Source organism: Rousettus aegyptiacus, unplaced genomic scaffold (assembly GCF_014176215.1).
Source record: "Rousettus aegyptiacus isolate mRouAeg1 unplaced genomic scaffold, mRouAeg1.p scaffold_m13_p_4, whole genome shotgun sequence".
Classification (NCBI taxonomy): Eukaryota; Metazoa; Chordata; class Mammalia; order Chiroptera; family Pteropodidae; genus Rousettus; species Rousettus aegyptiacus.
Genome location: NW_023416307.1, coordinates 95,967,582 through 95,987,448, shown reverse-complemented (window position 1 = coordinate 95,987,448; position 19,867 = coordinate 95,967,582). Strand labels below are relative to the sequence as shown.

At 31.8% G+C, this 19,867-nt stretch overlaps 1 protein-coding gene across 2 annotated transcripts in view; it reads left to right on the top strand.

Moving 5' to 3' along the window:
* Positions 1-19,867, top strand: part of PLOD2 (procollagen-lysine,2-oxoglutarate 5-dioxygenase 2) — an 89,554-nt gene that overhangs the window by 59,029 nt on the left and 10,658 nt on the right. For both annotated transcript variants that reach the window (XM_016166025.2, XM_016166038.2), the window contains exons 6-12: positions 968-1,031; positions 2,304-2,401; positions 9,778-9,879; positions 12,071-12,196; positions 13,729-13,850; positions 15,393-15,497; positions 18,215-18,340. In XM_016166025.2, coding sequence (XP_016021511.2) covers positions 968-1,031; positions 2,304-2,401; positions 9,778-9,879; positions 12,071-12,196; positions 13,729-13,850; positions 15,393-15,497; positions 18,215-18,340 — 743 coding nt within the window. The remainder of the gene's footprint in view (positions 1-967; positions 1,032-2,303; positions 2,402-9,777; positions 9,880-12,070; positions 12,197-13,728; positions 13,851-15,392; positions 15,498-18,214; positions 18,341-19,867) is intronic.

Below are 19,867 nucleotides of genomic sequence, written 5' to 3'. Positions count from 1 at the left end.
AGTTGTCATGGAAACTAAGGGAGTTAGGTTCTTAGATAGTACTGATTGGATGATTAGAGGGGGATAAGGTAATTGATCATTGTGTCTGGTTCTGGCATCAGCCATGGTGCTATCCTGTGTGGTCCTGTGGCTAGTGGAGTTGTTCTGCCTTGATGAGCCTGGGGCTGAAACATATCTAAAGCCAAGATGTTATCTTTATTCTTAAGTCCAACCAAAGCCTGTTGTCCTCATGATGATATATCTGAGGTTTGGTTAATTTGATGTCCTAAAGCTTACTGATTAAAGGAGCAGGCATACAGAGGATGAAGGTAGAAAGAGACAAGTGGGTCACAGTGACATTATTTGGGCAAAACCAGCTTAACTCAGAAAAAAAAAAGCTATATTAAAGAAATGAAGTTGTGTGCAGTTACAATCTTTATGATTAGGTTGATTAATTACCTAGTATAGCAAGCAGTCAGGCAGTTTATGCTAGAATAATAACCTCAGCTTCAATAGCTTAACACGATAGAGGTTTGTTTCTCCTGCTACATGTATATTTTAGGTCATCGGGGGGTTTCTGCTAGTTGTAGTCACTTGGGGACCTTGGCTGATGGAGCAGCCATCTCAAACCTTGCTGGTTCACATGCCACAGAGATAGCACACTGAGATAGCACACTGAGAGTCTCCAACTGGTAATAACATCTCCATAGTGGAAGTCATTTGTTTTACTTCTGCTAACAATTCACTAGTTAGAATTAGAAGGTGGAGAAGTGGAAATATATGGAGAACAGCATGAATGCTTTCCCAAACCCTTTATCCTCCAATTTAATCAACTATGAAATTAGTCTTTCTGTCTTTCTGAAGAATATTACTGGAATAATTTATATATAGGATCTTTAAATTCTCCAAAAGAACAAACTACGTTAACATGATATTGTTGTTTGCTGTTTTTGTTGTCATTTCAGTATTCTCTCTATTCTCATTTTAGGAAGCTATTAATATCACATTGGATCACAAATGCAAAATTTTCCAGGCCTTAAATGGAGCTGTAGGTATGCTTTCTAAATACTGGATTGCTCATGTGTACAAATGGACACCTATTTTTTCAGCTGTCCTTTTCTGTATCCATTTTGGACCTATGATTAAGATTTACTGTGTAGATATTGGAACTTTTAAAAAATATCAGACTTGAGCTTAGCTTGATATAGTTAAATACATTCAGTTAAAAGCATTTCCTAAGATCAATGCAAAAAAAATAAGCTTCTGGCCTTTGTTACCTTGGAATTTAGTATCTCACCATCTGGGGGCTCTAGCATATTTTTATTTAATTATACCTTATTATTACACATTTTTTATTATAGGTTCTCTGTATTATGAATTACTCAGGAATGTTAGAGTATTATAGTATTTTAACCTACCTAACTGAAAGGTAACTGGTAACTAGGCATGCACACTGTAGAATGTGTGTTTGTGTGTGTCTGTGCATGTGCTTAAATGCATGTGTGCCTGTGTGTGTTTTCCTAAATAGATATCTTGATAAAATACATTAATGCATTAAAATTAACCAACACACTAAAATCAAAATACATTAATTTGTTAATGCGTTATACTTTAAAACGTAAAAATACATTGCACTTTAGTACAATTCTTCAAGGCAGTTCATACACTAATGAGATTCTCAGAATTGAAAGTATTTAATTTGGAGTGCTAAGGAAATGTGAGGGAAGAAACCTGAAAACAAAACAAACAAAAACAGTTTCTGTTCTCATCTGTCTTTGGTATTCCTGGAATTTGCATTAGGTCTGATTTACAAGAACAATATCCTATTAATGGTGGCCAGTTGTGGAAACCTAGCTTATTATGCCTGGCAGTGTTCAATATGCCATACACATATTATTATCTTCATAATAACCCAAAAGGCAGGCAAGGATCCCATTTTAAAAATGAATAAATTGAGATAATAATTTAACTTGTCTAGGATCACTTCACTATCAAGAGGCAGAGGCAGGATTGCAAATATGCTTTCCTTCTGCCAGACTCCTCAGTTTCTTAGCATCTCAGTTTGCTGGTACTAGGTTGGAGTAAATGAGGTGCCCAGAACCTGTATCTGTGTCATCGTTGTCCTTCATTTATATATCTGCTGACTTGGAGGAGGCAAAGTTTATAAAAATATATGTAGCACATGAATTAGCATGTGAGAGAAATTTTATAACAGCAAGATAGATTGATGTATCCGTGTGTGTGTGTGTGTGTATATATATATTTATATATATGAATACACTCACATTTTAAATTACTAAAACCTGTTTTTCCTTTTAATTAAGATGAAGTTGTTTTGAAATTTGAAAATGGCAAAGCCAGAGCTAAGAATGTATTTTATGAAACGTTACCAGTGGCAATTAATGGAAATGGACCCACCAAGGTGAGTCATGGTGACTTTTCCCTGTTTTCTTATCTCTTGGACATAGACTAGGGAGCAATATATAAAATATCTTCTTTTAATATCTTTAAGCAGTTTTATTTTGGTGCCAATAATTTACTGGCTTTATCTCTTACACAGTATATTTGGTTTCATTCAGATTAATCAAACTGATGATTTTTCCTCAGCAGTGTGTTAACTTTTTATTCCATTTGTAACATATTTCACTTTAATGTTTAATACTAACAGCTTATTTGAGTGTATTTCCTTCATATAGGGCAGTGGTCCCCAACCCCTTAGCCATGGGCTCGTATCAGTCTGTGGCCTGTTAGGAACCTGGCTGTACAGCAGGAGGTGAGCAGCAGGAGAGCAAGTGAAGCTTCATCTGTATTTGCAGCCACTTCCCAGCTCTAGCATCACCACCTCAGCTCCACCTCATATCATAGGCATTAGATTCTCATAAGAGGACTGGTCTCTGGTACCAAAAAAAGTTGGGGACCACTGAAGTGTCTCTTCTGAGATGGAATTGTTAAGGTCATTAAGGGATCATTGTTTCATCTGAGTCACCATTTTCTAAATTAATAACTCTGCTAAGATTAAACCGTAACTATATGGACAGAAAGCTTTGTCTTGCACTTGTTTTCTACCTGGGTTATAGCTGACAAACACATAATTTGACTAATGAAATTTTGGATGCTTTTCAAATATATATATGTTTGAGCTTGCTGAAAATGTTATTGACTTCAGATTTATAGATAAGTTTGTAAAGTTTGTATTGCTGGTAGCTAATTAAAATGGAACACAAATTGCATATATATTATGTATATCCTTAAACATATATAAATATATACACATATATATGTATACACACACATATGCACACACATTCTTAAAATAATGTTCTGAGATCCTGAGTTGTCCAGTTTAGTCATAAGTACATAGAAAAGAGATGAATAGATTGGCATTATGGGAAGAGAAGATGAGGAGCTATGGTCTGTTGTTTTAGAGGAGTGAGTAGTCAGAATTCTAGTAAAACCTCTATGCATCGGAAGAAATTGAAGGGAAAGCCCACGTTGGCAGCTTCTCTAACACCAAAATGGAAGAAGTAGATTCTCCTTCTCCTCTAGTTAATCTTTCCACCTTGCTTTTCATCCAATTCCAGCCCTCCTACAAAGCCCTCTTTTCTTATACTCTCCTTTCTCTACCTTATATCAAATTTTCCAGTTCTGTTCTCTTTCCCATCAGCATTTTAAAGACCTTCAAGTCTTTCCCATCCTCTAAAGAAAACAAAACTTGGCCAACACAAAATAAAACTTCCTCCTTAATCCACATCGCCTTCCAGCCTGCCTGTTTTTTTTCCCTCTCACCTTCATAGACACAGTTCTTCAGAGATAACTCACTGCCACCCCTATTCTCCTTCCTACCATACTAGGAGTGCTCCTGTCAAGGTCTGTTGTGACATCTCTGTTGAATAATAAACACTTGTCAGCCCTCATTTTTATTTTTGACAATGTTGATCCTATTTGTTCCTACTCAAAATAGTCTTCTCTTTTGTTTCCTTGATGCTCTGCTGGTTTGTCTATTAATTTTCTGGCCTTTCATCATCAATTTCTCTTTTTTTTTTTAATATATATTTACAAATTTTAACACTGTGTGGGGGAGGGAAATCAGAGGTCGATTGGGTGATCCTCTTCTTATATTGTTTTAGTTAATATGTTCCACAGGTATCTGAGACTACTTCCTTTTCTCTTCTACACAAATTCTTGGTTAATTTGTTTCATTCCTGCACCAGCAAATCCTCTCTTAATGCTGATGATTTTCAATTCCTTGCTTTAAATCCTGAATCTTTTCTTGAGCTCCAGGTCTGAATACCCAATTGGTAGATTTACTTGTGTGTCTTATAAGACTCAGAGCTCAAGACCTTCCAGCTCTGCCTCTTTTTCCACCCAATCGGTTAACCAGAACCTGGGTCTTATTTTGGCTCTAGTTGCTTCCCACTTTCAATCCAAGAGCTATTCTAACTATGGTGTATGGTGGTTTATCTAATTTTCTCAGTGCCAATAGCAACTTTTTTAATTCAGGTCACCTGCAACTATCCACCAGTAGCAATTGCCCACCAATAGACTGGAACTAGAGTATTATGCTGAAGCAGAAACCGAGCCACATTACTCACCTGTGTAATGCCCTTTTACGGATTTAGGTATAAAGTTCCAGATTTTCAACTTGATTTATAAGGCTCTTTTAAAATTTTACTCCTGCTTTAGTGGTCACCTGTCTACCATTCCATCTACTCCCCAATTCCTGACACTACAAACATCCACACACACATTTTTCATAATCATTCTTTTCTTCCACTGCTGCCATACTGAATTACTTTGAATGTTTCATATTTCTTCTCAAGTCTTCTGTACATGCATTTCACTCATTCTGGAATCCTCTGCCCCTAATTTCCACTTGCTATACCCATCTACTCTGTCTTGTTCATCTTTTAGGTATCAGTGTAGGCCTTTACTTCTCTGTATGCTTATAATGTCTGGACCTTCATCCACAGTACATATCACATACTGGAAAGGGGTGGGATTTACCTATACTTTGGTTTCTCTTAGACACTGGGCCTTTAGCCTGGGAATTAGAGCAATCATATCTATCCCCTTCCTTTTTCATTTCCGCAGGGTCCAGCTTATGTGTAGCCTATATTAGCCTTTCAATAAATGGAATTCAAATGTCAGAGTCTAAACAATATATTCTAGCATTATTCTCGAGAGTACTGAGACAGTTCCCTGCGCCCTGCCCTGCCCCCTCCCCCCCCCCCCGGCAAAACTAAAAAGTCATAAAATTGCTGTGGGTCACTATAACTGTCCGTAGGCAAGTTTGATAAATGGGTACATTTTGTCTTTGAAGCCCTTTACATTGTGTGTGTGTGTGTGTATGTGTGTGTGTGTGTGTGTAAGTGTTCACAGTTTCTCTTTTAGCTCTCTGTCATACCTTGGTGCCCGTTAGGCAGTACTTGTGTAAACTGACATCTGCTAAAACAAGTATGCTATTCCTTTTTGGTAATGTAATATTTTAATAAAATTTAAATGACTTTAAAGAGGGAACTTGGTCCTGAGAATTTAGCTATCGTGGGTAAGACTTGATGCTCAGTGATTTTAGTGTGATTATCAATTCATTTCAATTCCCAGGATAATCTGACTAGAGTTTTACAGAGTGACTAAAGGACTTCTCACAAGAAGAGGAGCACTAATCCTTGATCATTTAGAAAGACCTGTGTATACTAAGAAATTTTAAGTCTTCTAGGAAATATTCGCACGTTGGGCTAACACTGTTTCTTTCATTTTAAGCAATATGACGATCCTATTATATTTTCTCTGACAAACTTATCTAGTCTATCTTCCTATGATTTTATTTGGCAACAAAAAAATGAAGTAAGTTTTTTTATTATAAAGTTATATTTGGTATAATATAAAAATCGAGAAAAGATTATATTAATAAACATTACACTAATGCTAATACTGTATTTAATAATATTATTTTAAATAGAGTACATGAATATATTACATTTTCCCTTGTGTGCAGGCTAACAGAGGAACAAAGCATATTGCTCTTTAAATCGAAACTTTATTTTAAACTATCATAAAGGCGAAAGAATTTGTATGTGAGTTTTTATGAGTTAATTTTACTTATTATTTTATTTAATAAAGGATGAATATAATGTCAGTGGTTTTTGTGCCATAACATTGAACTAAATATTTGAGCCATTTTTTCATTTAAAAATATAGTAGTGCCCCCTTATTTGTAGGATGTATGTTCCAAGACTCCTAGTGGTTGCCTGAAATTACAGATAGTACTGAACCCTATATACACTATGTTTTTTCCTATACATACATACCTTTTTACTTAAAAAAAAAAAAAAAAAGCATTTTGCAGCTTCTCTTTGGCATATCTAAATTGCCAGCATCACTACTCTTTCACTTTGGGGCTGTTATTAAGTAAAATAGGGTTACTTGAGCACAAGCACTGTGATACCATGACAGCTGATCTGGTAACTAAGAAGGCTACTAAATGACTAAGTGACCAAATGGGTGGGGAGCGTATATAGTGTGGATACTTGGACAAAGGGATGGGAGGGAGTGGGATAACTCGAGTTCATCATACTACTCAGAACAATGCACAATTTAAAACTCATGAGCAGTTTATTTCTGGAAATTTTCATTTATTATTTTTGGATCGAGATTGACCATGTACAGCTGAAACCTCAGAGAGTTCAACCATGGGAAAAGGGGGACTACTATATATGTTGTAAATGATAAATTGTTTATAGTGTATCTATAGACCAAACTATATAAAAATGAGTTTATTTCTTAATTACTTTCTCTAAATCTCATGCTATTACTAGGAAGAACAATTTTTTAAATCATTTTTAAAATCCCTTATAATCCCATTACCCTCCCATAAAGTTTTCATTCATAGTTACGTTCAGTTTTATGTCTTTTCAGTATTCATCTATGAGCATTCATATTTTTCATTTGTTTTCATAAATGTTTTATAAGCAATTTGTGTTTTTAATTAGCATTTTATTTGAAATATGTTTTTTTATTCTGTGTAATCTAATACAACTCAGTTTGTAGATAGAAACTGACTTATGGTTTAAAGCTTTACTTTTTATTTTTGAAGCTCATTTACTGTTAGTAACACACCATAAGATTTTTTTTTTTTTTTTTTGAGAAGTTTTGTAAGAACTTATTTGAGCCAAACTGAAGATGTGTGCTGGGGGGCAAGATCTCACATTCTCCTAAGATGTTTATTTTAATACTTAACATTTCTTTTAAATATCAGATAATATACATATTAAGGTAATCATTAGGAAAATGATAGTTCTTTTATACAAGCGGAAGTTTAACAGAACAAGATCAAATCACCTAATTTGCATATGGAAACAAGTCATTTCTGAAACTGATTTGATTTGTAATAAAAATAGGTACCTTAATTTTTTGCAGGAAAATCATAATGCTTGGGTTACTATGACCTTGAATAATTAAAATGATTTGGGAAAAAAGGAAGTGGTTGGAAAAGTTTCTTTGCCAGTGAAATGACATCATACTAAAACATTTTGATATTGTGAAAGAAGGATCAGGAAAGTACTGCCACTTAGTAGCTGAGGACTGCCCGGAACAGCCTAAATACATAAACAGTTTTCTGTACTTTTCAAACCTGCCAGCATAAATGTCTGCAATTTTTAATGAAGAAAACAGCTGTAAATGTAGGTCTAGGGTAGTGAATAATCTCTGCCTCTGTGATGAGAAACCCAAAAGAGGGAAGTTTCCGGTCAAAAGTAATGGTTTAAAAAATATTTTTATTATCTATGAAAATGAATTGAGGTAAAAAGTAGAAAGCAGAAAAGTTACAAAATAAAATTTTAATTTTGAGACTGAAAATGAATGCCTTTTATGCTCTAACCTTTTCAAAATATTGGTCATTTTCATATTCACATTGAGATTCTTCTAATAACTGATCAATAATTCATGAAATAAGTATTTATTTTTTATGAGATGAGAGAAGTACTAGTCTTTATATATAGATAAGAATTTTAGATATGGTCAACTTTTTTTTTCATATTTTTAAAAAATTCTTTTAGGATGTTTTAGACGAAACTATGTTTCCCACTAGCCTTGGGGGAGGTGGTGGGGAACTCTTGCAAATATTCTAAAGGATCCATTTTCACATGAATTGCTTTATTTTTTTCCTTCAAAACCATAATTTTGAATAGAACACAAATGATTAATATTTGCATTTCTAATTTAGCAACACTAACATTTTTTGTTTTTATTTTAGAGGCACATTAAAATGACCACATTGACTCTTGAAATGCCGTGATGAAGGCCATAAACATATTTCTGATCTTGTAATTTGTTTCCTTAATTATGTACTTCAGAGGAAATATGAATGGTTGTTGTCCACGTCTTCTGTGTGCTATACAGATTGAATGTAACTATATATGCAATATCTGTGTGACCCAAAGATTTTTCCCATTGTAATTAATACCATACTTGTTTCCATAGCATATTTCAGTTTCAGTACAATAGAAATATTTGGATGGAATCTCAAATGTTTTGGAGGAATTTGGTAAAATGATGCAGGACTAATTATCTTAATTATTTTATACCATAAGATCTTTTTTAGGATATTGGGAAGCTAGAAAAGTTAACTTGGTGCTTTTATACATTTTTGATCATCATATTTATGGATAGACATCTTTTTCCTTTGAGTTTATCTCACCTTTCCAGTGGAAACTTAACAATTACATAAGCATAATAAGGATTTTAGGTGCATCCTTTTAAAAGTAACATAGTCACAACCAAAGCTAGTTTGCTACAGCTTCACTGTTTTGAGGTGAAATAGTTTGTGAAAAGAAATAATAAAAAATACAACTAAAAAAGTTCATATCATGACAGGTATTAACAGTGTAGTAGAAACTGTAGTAATTTTTTAAAAGTAAATTGGCAGAATTTTCCCTATGGATATGTAAGATTTGTTCCAGAGCTAAGAACGTATCTTAGTATATTTATCTCTTTTCTCCATTGCTTTTCCCATACCCTCTTCCCCATCCAAAACACACACAAGGACACAGTTTTTACATGAGTACCAATAGATGCTTAAGGAAAGAGGAAGGCTAGTTACAAAAGAGATGCTCTGAGAGATCTGACAGGGGTGGGTAACGAAGCAATATTTTACTTTAATTTGTTGTTAATAGGATTTGTGGGGTGACTGTAATTAGGAGTTTGTTCTAGGTCTGTTTTAATCTGCAAGCTTTCTTTCCTGAAATTAAGTGTCTCTGAATCACTGTCCAGAAGCCTGGTTTATAGGTAGCATAGTTTAGTGCCTTTTAATAATAAAGTTTATACAATATTTGCTTCATATGGTGATGATTGTTGGTAAGAGGTCATGTTGCCACTGCCTCATTCACTGTAGGTATCTGTGCTGAGCCTTTAATTATATTTATCTTATTACTAGGTTACTATTCACATGACTCCTCTTATTTATGTTGTTTTGCTAATGTCTCATTAGCCCAATTAAAACGGTGTGATTAGTCGTTTGACATATTTCTCTAATTGCATCTCTCTTCTGGTATTATTCATTATATAATATAAAGAAATAAAATGACCTTTATGACTTTTAATGCACTTTTTTTGACATTTCTTGACAAAGTTTGACCTGCTTTATGATTCATAGTCTGGAGAGAATATTGTTCATTGTGTACCTCTAAGTGATAAAGATTAGTAGAATTTTTAAAGAAATGGCCCAGTTACATGTTTATGGAATGAAAGTACAATGGGATGAGAGGGTTACTTTTATTAATACTGTTTTCCTTCTTTTACCAGATTCTTCTGAATTATTTTGGAAACTATGTACCTAATTCATGGACACAGGATAATGGCTGCACTCTTTGTGAATTGGATACAATTGACTTATCTGCAGTAAATGTAAGTGGAATTGACTGTGTGTGAAATATGTTAATAAAAAGGACATTGTCGTGAAATACAATGATTTTTAAAAAGGCACATTATTGTGTAGTTTTGACAAGATGGTTGATAATGGATTTATAAAGCTAAAATATGATTCAGAAAATTGCTAAATTTCTGAACTATTTTTGAAATCAAAGCCAGCTAATAATTGACCCTAATAAAAGGGGCTTGGTTGTTAATACTTAATAGCTTTCTGTTATTGGCTGTTCTAACCTGGTAGAAACATTGAGGAAAAAATGATTTTAATGCTTCAGCATTTTTATTGACCAGTTTTATCTGTGCTTGATTTTTAAATTTGATTTAAAGCTAATGACATATTATTGTATTACTAACAACTTTTTAAAGTATTTTACATATAGTAACTCTTTTAAACTTCATAAAATCTCTTAAGTAGATTGTACTATCGACTGAGCTTTATGATGAGAATACTAATGTGTATATTATTTATACTTTGAGAGTAAACAAGCAATTGGAAATATTAATTATTTATAAAATATTTTTATGAGTCTATCTTCCGTCAACAACCAGATCAGTTTTAGGATATCCTATAGTAACAATTTTCTTATAAAAAGTGTTCTTGTAACCTGTAAGACTATTATGTGTGTTGACTTTAGGGATGGTTTTTGTCAGTAAGGCAGATTCCTTCCTTCATTCACCATAAGTTCATTGAGTATCTATAGGATGCCTGTTAAGTACAACTAATATAGACAAAAATAAAATTCTCAATAATATAGTTCTAGTAACTCCTGGACCTAAACAAATACAAAATACTCTCACTGTAAAACACTGTGTCTCCTGAATTAAATGGTTTCTATTCTAATCACTGTCAGAAAGGAAGATAAAGAGTTACTCATACACATTTAGGACCTTTTTAAATAGAGCCCTATTTTACTTGAAAATAAGATTTTTTAGCCAGTCTTTCAAGTAACAAACTGAATATTTCCTATCTGGAAAGAATGCCAGAATATTTTTGAATGAAGCCGCATCATGATGTTTAAAAATTCATCCTGATCTTTTTTGCAGGAAGTAGTGTTGTTCTCTGGAGGGAGAGTTAATACTTTTTATCTGTTTCATTTACATAAACTTTCTGGTGCCAATTTAGAACAATGTTTATAGTAAAATTTTTTATCTTATCTTTTTCTCATACAAGAGTAAATCTCTTGATTCTTAAGCCATTTTTTCTTTCAGGCTGTTAAAACATAGTAGAAAGGAAAACCATTCTGTTATGCAAAACAAATTTCTTACGTGTTTTATGTTTATTTACTATGCAATTGATATAAAAATAAAAATTATATAAGTAGTTAAGATCTCAGGCCTATCATATTTTTACATGTGGGACATAAGCAAGGTTCTTTATGTGTAAAATAATAGTGGTTATCTCAGAAGGTTAATAGTAGGGTTGCATAAAATTTTATATATGTTATACGTGTATATATATATATAACATTTAAAATGATATTTTATATGTATAAATTTTATACATATATGAAGTGCTAAACCTTCAATAAATGTTAACTATTATTGCTGTTATCATTAGTATGTAAAAATGAACTTAGATTGATAATGGACATATAGTATATTGAAGCCCAAATTTATGTGTTCTGGGTTGCTTCTCAAAATCCCATTTTTTCACATGTAAATTTGGTTATAATAACTTTTAAGGTTATTCTGAAATTTAAATGAAATACATTACCTTATTTAGTAAGGGAGAATTGTATTACATTTTTTATTTTTTCCCCTATTAGATTTAGAACTCCTAGAGGATAGCTATTCAGCTTCTCTAGTTGTTTGTGTCTTTTTATTCATTTAGTAATAAATGTTTGGGTGAATTAATTGATAAAGAGGTACAACTGTATATGAGGTATACTTCAAAGCAAGCAAATGTTATAGTTCAGATAACAAAGGGACATGTGAAGTATCATATGTGAAAAGATGGGGAGAGGTACCTAATTTAGCATTTAACATACATGGGTTTTAAAAAATATTTAATCCTTAAATTCAGGCTTTAAAAATTGATTTCAAAAAGGTATTATAAAGAAGTCTTTCTATAATTCTGGTAATAACACAATACGTGGTCATTTACTTATGTTTTTGACTTCCCCAACCATTTGTAATGATATTTTTTTCTTATGTTTGCCATAAAACAAAGGTCTATCCAAATGTAACAATAGGTATTTTTATTGAACAACCAACCCCTTTCCTATCTCGATTTCTGGACATATTGTTGACACTGGATTACCCTAAAGAAGCACTTAAAGTCTTTATTCATAACAAAGTAAGTATTTGAGAAATAAATATTTTGTATGAAAAGTATTTTTTATTTTCTTTGGAAATATTTTTTTTGTTTGTTATTTTTGTAAAAAAAACATCCATTGGGTTAAATTAAGTAGGGGATTTTCAGCATAGTTACTGACCTGCATTTTTAGGAACTAATGATTTTAGAGTCTAAAACGGGTATAATATTGGGATGAGCCGCATGAAACTGCCAGTTTCGTAGATCAAAAATGGTTGAGTATCAGCTATTTCCTATGGCTCAATTTAATATATAATTAAAAAATGTCAAAGGACCTTATATTCCTTTGCCTTTGGGTTAGTTTTAGTATTTATGGTAATGCCATAACATGAGAACTTGAAATAGCTTCCAGATAGAGTATTCTTTTGATTAATTACACAATGGCATGTTCCTCCCCAAGCAGTTTGATATTATCATTTCCTTCAGAAATATTCAGAGCTTCCCAAACACCTCCCACATGTAATCTAAACATAAAGATATTTTTTCCTCAGTATTTTTCCATTGACTTGTGTTTTTCCTGTTAAAACAGTTGGTATTTAAGATCATCTAGAAAAACTCAATAGCTATGAAGTATATTATATTCTCTTTTCTGTCTTAATACTTTTATTTACCACTATTATTTATTCCTAATGTACATCAGCTTATCATTTGCCTCTTCCAAAGAATATTTTAAATTTACAGAAAACTAGCTAAAATAAGTTTAATAGGTTGGATCATTGAGCATTTATTTGCTTTGTAATTATATAAAGTGTTTTGTTTTTATGTATTCTTTTATTGATGCCTTTCCTCCTTTTATAGGACCTAAAACTCTTTGATGGCTGGAGTTTTTCTTTTACTTAAAATTAACTCTCTGTAGCTTTTTTTTTTGTGATTAGTTTTAACAGGCTATAAAAAGCTTTCAAAAATAATGAGATTTGATACATTAAAATGCTCTAATGATGGAGACAGATAATCTTATCAAAGTTTTAGCACAGTCTAATCATACTAATTTGATGACTTTTATGTCCCATCAGTAAAATTTTGTTAAACACTTTTTTGTAAAAACAAAAAAAGTATATGACAAATTTCTTTTCTGACTTCACAGAATATAATAATATTTATTTTATAGAGTGATTATTTATAACTTAGTTTAATATCTATTAGGTTTAATAGACATTTTTCATGGATATTTTATAACACGTCTAAGATTCTTAGGCCATGAATTATTTATGTGCCACCTGATACATTTTATAGCACCCAGGATTTTAAATAGTTATGCAAGGACCTAAGAGTGAATGTTAAAAGAATTTTCAAGTATCTTCTCTTTAAAAAAATATTGATATGTATCTATTTTATATTTTCACATGACATTTAGGTGATACTTAAATATCACCTAATTTGATTATCATTTTGTCTGTAATTGAGTGACTATGGACCTCACAACTTTGAATCTGAACATATCCTTAGATATGAATATTTCAGTCATTTTAATATATTATTTTATCACTAATTTTTTATTTTTAAATATGTTACAGGAAGTTTATCATGAAAAGGACATCAAGGTGTTTTTTGATAAAGCTAAACAAGAAATCAGTACTATAAAAATAGTAGGACCAGAAGAAAATCTAAGTCAAGCTGAAGCCAGAAACATGGGAATGTATGTTTTAATAAATTTAAACTATTTTTACTAAAGAAACTTTAATAAAAACAACTTTTCTTAAAAATTAGTACCTAAACTTGGATGTCACCACTGTGTCCATGTGTGTTTATGCATGTGTGCAAACATCTTAGTCTCTTTCTGTGTTTGTATGTACTTATGTGTAAAGGGTCATAGAAGTTATTTGCATTTTTACTTTAATGGCTAAGAGTCTGCATATTTATTCAAACTATTAATTGAACTTCAGATCAATATTTAAAAAACAAATGAAAGTATGAATTATATAAGCAGTTATTTAAATGTTTGCAATTTAAAGGTTGTATGTGGTAAAAATGTGTATTTTAGACTGAGGGGGAAAATGGGTATTCCTACTTTTAAGTTAGCTACTGACTTGAAAATACTGTAACAAGAAGAAATATTTTTGGTCCTTTGTTTAGCCCCTTTAATACTCCAGACAGATTACTAATAAAATTCTGGTAGTAGCATAGCAGTCTTTTATTCAGTACATGTTAATTGAATATGCCAGGCAGTGAGTAAAGAGCTGCTGATGAAAAGGTAAGTAAGTCTTGGTGACTTCTCATTGGAAGATGTTCTTGTGCTGTGAAAGCTCAGAGCCCCATGTGATGGATACCCTGGTGCCAGGGTTAAAGGAATAGGAGGGAAAACAGACCACAGAAAAACCAAACAGATGTTTTCACTTATGTTTCCATAACTTACTCATTGGAGAATCCTTGGATCCTTATTAAACTTATTTTTGTTAAATTATTTGTATAGTTTTTATAAACTTTCCTGCCTGTTGTGTCATTTGTCAGTTGCTTAGAAATAAACATGGTATGGACATACACACTCACAGTGGTTGAGAGTAATAACTGGGAGCCCAGAGAGAACCCCAAATGTAGAAACCGCAATACTTGGAACCATTTCAGATATCACAAGTAGTTCATTCCTTTGTGTGCCTGATAATAGCACTACAGACATTACCAGGAAAAGATAACATCATAGTGAGTGTCCCTGATGAGATGCAGGGGAATAACTATCTTAGAAAGAATCCCATGCAAATCAAGTTCAAAAAGTATTACTATCTTGAGTCGTTCACTTGTATCTCCAAGATTCACTTAAAACAGAGTTGTTGGATATACAAGATTTTGCAGTGTGTGTGTGCACACAGAAACATTTTGATCTGTGAAAAAAAAGTTGTTGATAAATTCATTGGGGTAAATTATTTTTCGCTTTTAGAAAAGATTTAATGCTAATTATAAATTGCCATTCTGACTTAATGTTTGATGCCTTAAAATATTTAGTGGCTGAAAATATATTTCACCTGGCCTAAAACTTTTAGTGTTGATTTACCTGTGAACATCTGTGTTGCTAAATTGACCATTTTGAAATTTAAGAGAATAGTAATCCTTTTTGATATTTCTTACTATTTGGTTAGAAAACTATATTAGAGTAACCCTTTTTTATGTATAAGCTTATGTCAACATTTTTCAACAGAAAATATTTATTTTATCTAATTCTTATTTTATTTCTTTTCGATGTCAGGGATTTTTGCCGTCAGGATAAAAATTGTGATTACTACTTTAGTGTAGATGCAGATGTGATTCTGACAAACCCAAGGACTTTAAAAATTTTGATTGAACAAAACAGGTACTGTATAAAGTTTAATGTCAATTCATTTTTTTTCATGGTTGTCATTTTCTTTGTCTATGTGGACACACTAAAATGACTTATCAGTAGAAATAATAGGAGCAAATTTAGGGAATTAACATTATTTACTATATTTTTTAAACTTTCAATTCTAATTAATTAGTTTTGTTTCAAGTGAAGCAAATAGAAAACAATGTGATGAATATTAGAAGTATTTAGTATTAGTGATAATCAGAAATATGATGTTTGTCAATTTTATTAGGCCTATTTTTATAGTTAAAGCTAGTTGAAATTATGATATATCTGATACTAGTAAAATTTGGAATTGTTTGAATCACCATAGATGTTTTTAAAGTAGAATTTTATAAAAGTTTCAACCTAAAAAGTTACTGCAAACAGAGTTGTAGTTCTTAGAATTTGATAGAAGCTTCAAACGTACAAATTATTTCACAGCCAGATCTGTACTGAACTAATTATCACTGTACTTACTTTCATTTAACTGAATTGAAATGGGAAAAAGACACCATCTATACCAGCTTATAATGATATTAAATCTTCACTTATTAATACTACTGCTACTACTAATAGTAGTTATTATTAATACTTCTACTTATAGCCTACCTTTAATGAATGCTCAAGTGCCAGGTATTGTTTTAAGTGTGTTTTCATTTATTAACTCAGTTATTTCTCATGACAGAATGGTTAGCTGTGAAATGTTAGAATTACTTTATATTTTGCCGAATAAAATGTATGAAAAATCTATTATGCTCTGCTAACCCACCCTATGTATAATGTGATTTGTCAATTTGACAATTCATTTATTACTTCAAAATCTGAGACATCTCAGTATTTATCTATATACAGCCCCACTATACAACTATGAATAGGTACATATCCATCATTATTCTTGTAGTAAATTATTTAATGAATTTATACTATATATTTAACATATATCCCTCTTAGTATCAATCTAATGTTTCAAACCTTGTAAAATATAAAAATTCCCCTCAAGTAATTCAAATGCCATCTGGGGCCCTTGCCCCTTGAAGAGCCAATAAAACTTAGGTTATTTCTCCAATTCCATACATTTCTGTTACTTATCAAAAGATTAGATTAATATCATATGCTTCTGTATCCAAGCATGTAGTTTTCATAAAGAATTTACATATAACAAGACTATTGCAAGATTTAGTGGACTTGACTGAGGGTTTAGAGGGGCAGGAGGTGGCCCACAACTTAGGGAACATAAGCTCCTTTTTCTCTCTCCTTTTCCTGTCTCTGTTATTTTTTGCCTTGCTCCAAATTTTACTCCTTCAGTTATTCAGTGCAATTTATCGTCTCTCAGCTGCTGTTCTTGTATTTCCATACTTAAAAACAGTGAGGCACACACAAAAGAAAAATTTTGATCTTCAACATTTCTTTGCTCATTCCTCTTTGGCAGGCAACTGGGATTATAAATTACAAGATTTTTTTCTATTAAATATTTGATCTTTTCAGTTATTGACATTGAATTATCATTTCTTAAGTTAACATAATACGTAGATTCTCTGTTATATCTATTATATCTATATCTATATCTGTCTATCTATATCTACATATCTCTATTTTAAACAAAAGAATGGTGTTTCTGGTCAACATTTCATTTTAATAGGAACCAGGAAAAATAAACCAAAACCATTATTATTTTGCATGTTGCGTTTTTATAGACTGTTTTACTTTTCTATAAGTAAGAGAAAGGAAGGGCACACCTGATCTTCACAAGATTGGTGTGTTGTAGAATAGGTTTTCTGTGGAGAATAATTGGTTCATAGACTTCTTGGAGGAGTTTTTCAAGCTTTTCTTAAATTGTGAGGTATCGCCACCATGCACTTCATTTTAGAAGTAATTCTAGAGGAACTTCATACTTTGTTACCCTATTTGTGAAATGTTGACACATTATAAATAAGATTTTCTTAAGAAGAAATCTGGCATGTTTTGCATATGTAACATGCTCGTCTTAGAGGGGTTACTTTCCTGGTGGGTATGTAGGCATTATGGCAGTTCTCCTCTATTTTGTTTTCTAAAATAAAGGACTAGAAAAATGTTTGGTGTTGCCAGGGCTAGCACTATTTTAAAAGTAACCAATAAAGAAAAAAGAAAGAAAGGAAAGAAAGAAAGGAAAGGAAGGAAGGAAGGAAAGGAAGAGAAGGGAAAGGATGGGAGGGGAGAGGAGGGAAAAGGAAGAGAGAAAGGAAATGTACTTTAAAGTAATTTATGACAACTTTAGGAAAACTGACCTATTTATAAGTATTTCAGCCTATCATTCATTTTTTTTATTCAACAGATATTTATTGAATACTTTAATATACCATGAACTATGTCTTGCTAATAACAATGAAAATATTTGATTTCATATGGTATACTTTCTGAAATATTTAAATAATTAAGATAGTTTCACTTTTTGTGTATAAGGGACTTTTAAAAGTCATTTTTAAACTTTCAGTCGCATTTTCAATTTTTTGTTCCTCTTTAAGCAATGTTATTGAAAACCAGCAGTGTACTTAAGAAAAAGTGTTGGGAAAAAATTTTTCTATTTTATTTTGCTTTTAGTTTTTTGGACTAACTATATGTGTGTTAAATGAACTTTGTTGTTTTATGTGTCATGCTAAGCCCAAAACACATAATTCTGTGGTAATTTAAAAATAAATAATTACCTAGATTTTTTTTCCTCTCTTTAGAAAGATCATTGCCCCTCTCGTAACTCGTCATGGAAAGCTTTGGTCCAACTTCTGGGGAGCACTGAGTCCCGATGGATACTATGCTCGATCAGAAGATTATGTGGATATTGTTCAAGGAAATAGAATGTAAGTTACATAATTTTTCAACATAAAATATCATGATCTAAGATGCGGTCTTGTTAATATTACTTGAATTTTTTTACTATCTTCTTTTTTTCTTTATGTTTAATGAAAATTTGGAAACTTGAACACTTGAGATCCTGAAATACTAGTGCAAACTAGTATTTTATAGAAAAAAGTTTTTTGAGTTTTCAGTATTTAAAGTAGCAAACTCACTGTTGTGGGAAATACTAAGAGACAGTATATGGTTACTATAGGTAGCCCATCTTAGTTTGTTAGAAGAGTAATAACATTCTTTAGTTAAAAGTTTACAAAGGGAATTTAGCTAATATATTTAGTGGCCAGGATGAAAATTATTTTGATAGCTTTTAAAACTTATAAATGAGCAAACAAAAGTAACACTGAGAATCCAAACCTTCTAACATTTCCTATTTTAAGAGTTTCTTGTGTAAAATAGCAAATATTCTGCTTTAAAGATAAGTTTCTTCACTAATATCTGATACTAATTTCTAGAATTAGAAACAAATATACTTATTACAGAGTGTGTGTATGATTGATATTGATTTCAGGTACAACAGTTGATATTTTTTAAACTAAAAAATAATCACAGTTGAAATAATGTTTTTTACTAAGGTAATATTAGGGAAGAATGTCACTTTTATTTTTATGTAGACAATGGACCGGAGTGACTGAGATGTTAAGTGCTTTGCCTAATTTCTCAGATACATCAGTCCAATTAACAAGAGAAAAACATTCTTTTGTGACTAAAAACATATGCCCTTAAATTTAGAAAAAAAAATTACGTGCTTCTTGTTGAACAATTGAGCAGCAAAAAGATGTTTTGTTTGTGAAAATAGTAATAGGTGTGAAAATAGTAAGTCAATATGAATGATCTAAATGTGATAAAGACTTTTGTTGCAATTAAGAAGCATGATAGCTGAGAAAACACTATTAAGATAGTATTCTGTAGTTTCAAAGTGCTTATATTATCTCTGAGATGATTTGAGTAGTCTATATGCCTGATATTATCTGTGGACATAGCAGAATAAAAGTTCACAGAAGGAGAATAGAGAATTCATGATTCATTTAAGTTGTTGTAGGCACTGGTGTTTCTCTGTTCAATCTCTTGTCATTGTCTAAAGTGTAAGGAAAATAATAAGGTAGAGATTTTTTGTTCTAGTTAATACAAGAATACAGTTCATGTACAAAATCTGCTTGAAGGAATGGTATCTTCTGACATACAAGTGTGTGTGTCTTTACCTTCAAAAGTACAGCACTGCGCACTCTGCCAGTGATTAATTTCTGAATTCAGATGCTACACTGTATACTTTTTATGACCACTTCTTTTAGGCTCATCTAGTAAACCAAAATGATATATTTCTTTTAATATCTAACTACATTGCCTTGGTTAAGATCTTCCCTTTCCGTTCTCTAAAACCAACAGGCATATTTCTTCAGGTGAAGCCTTATACTGTTCTTAAGAAGTGAGTCATGTTTAGAGTGAGGAGACAGATCCATGGGAAAAAATGATGG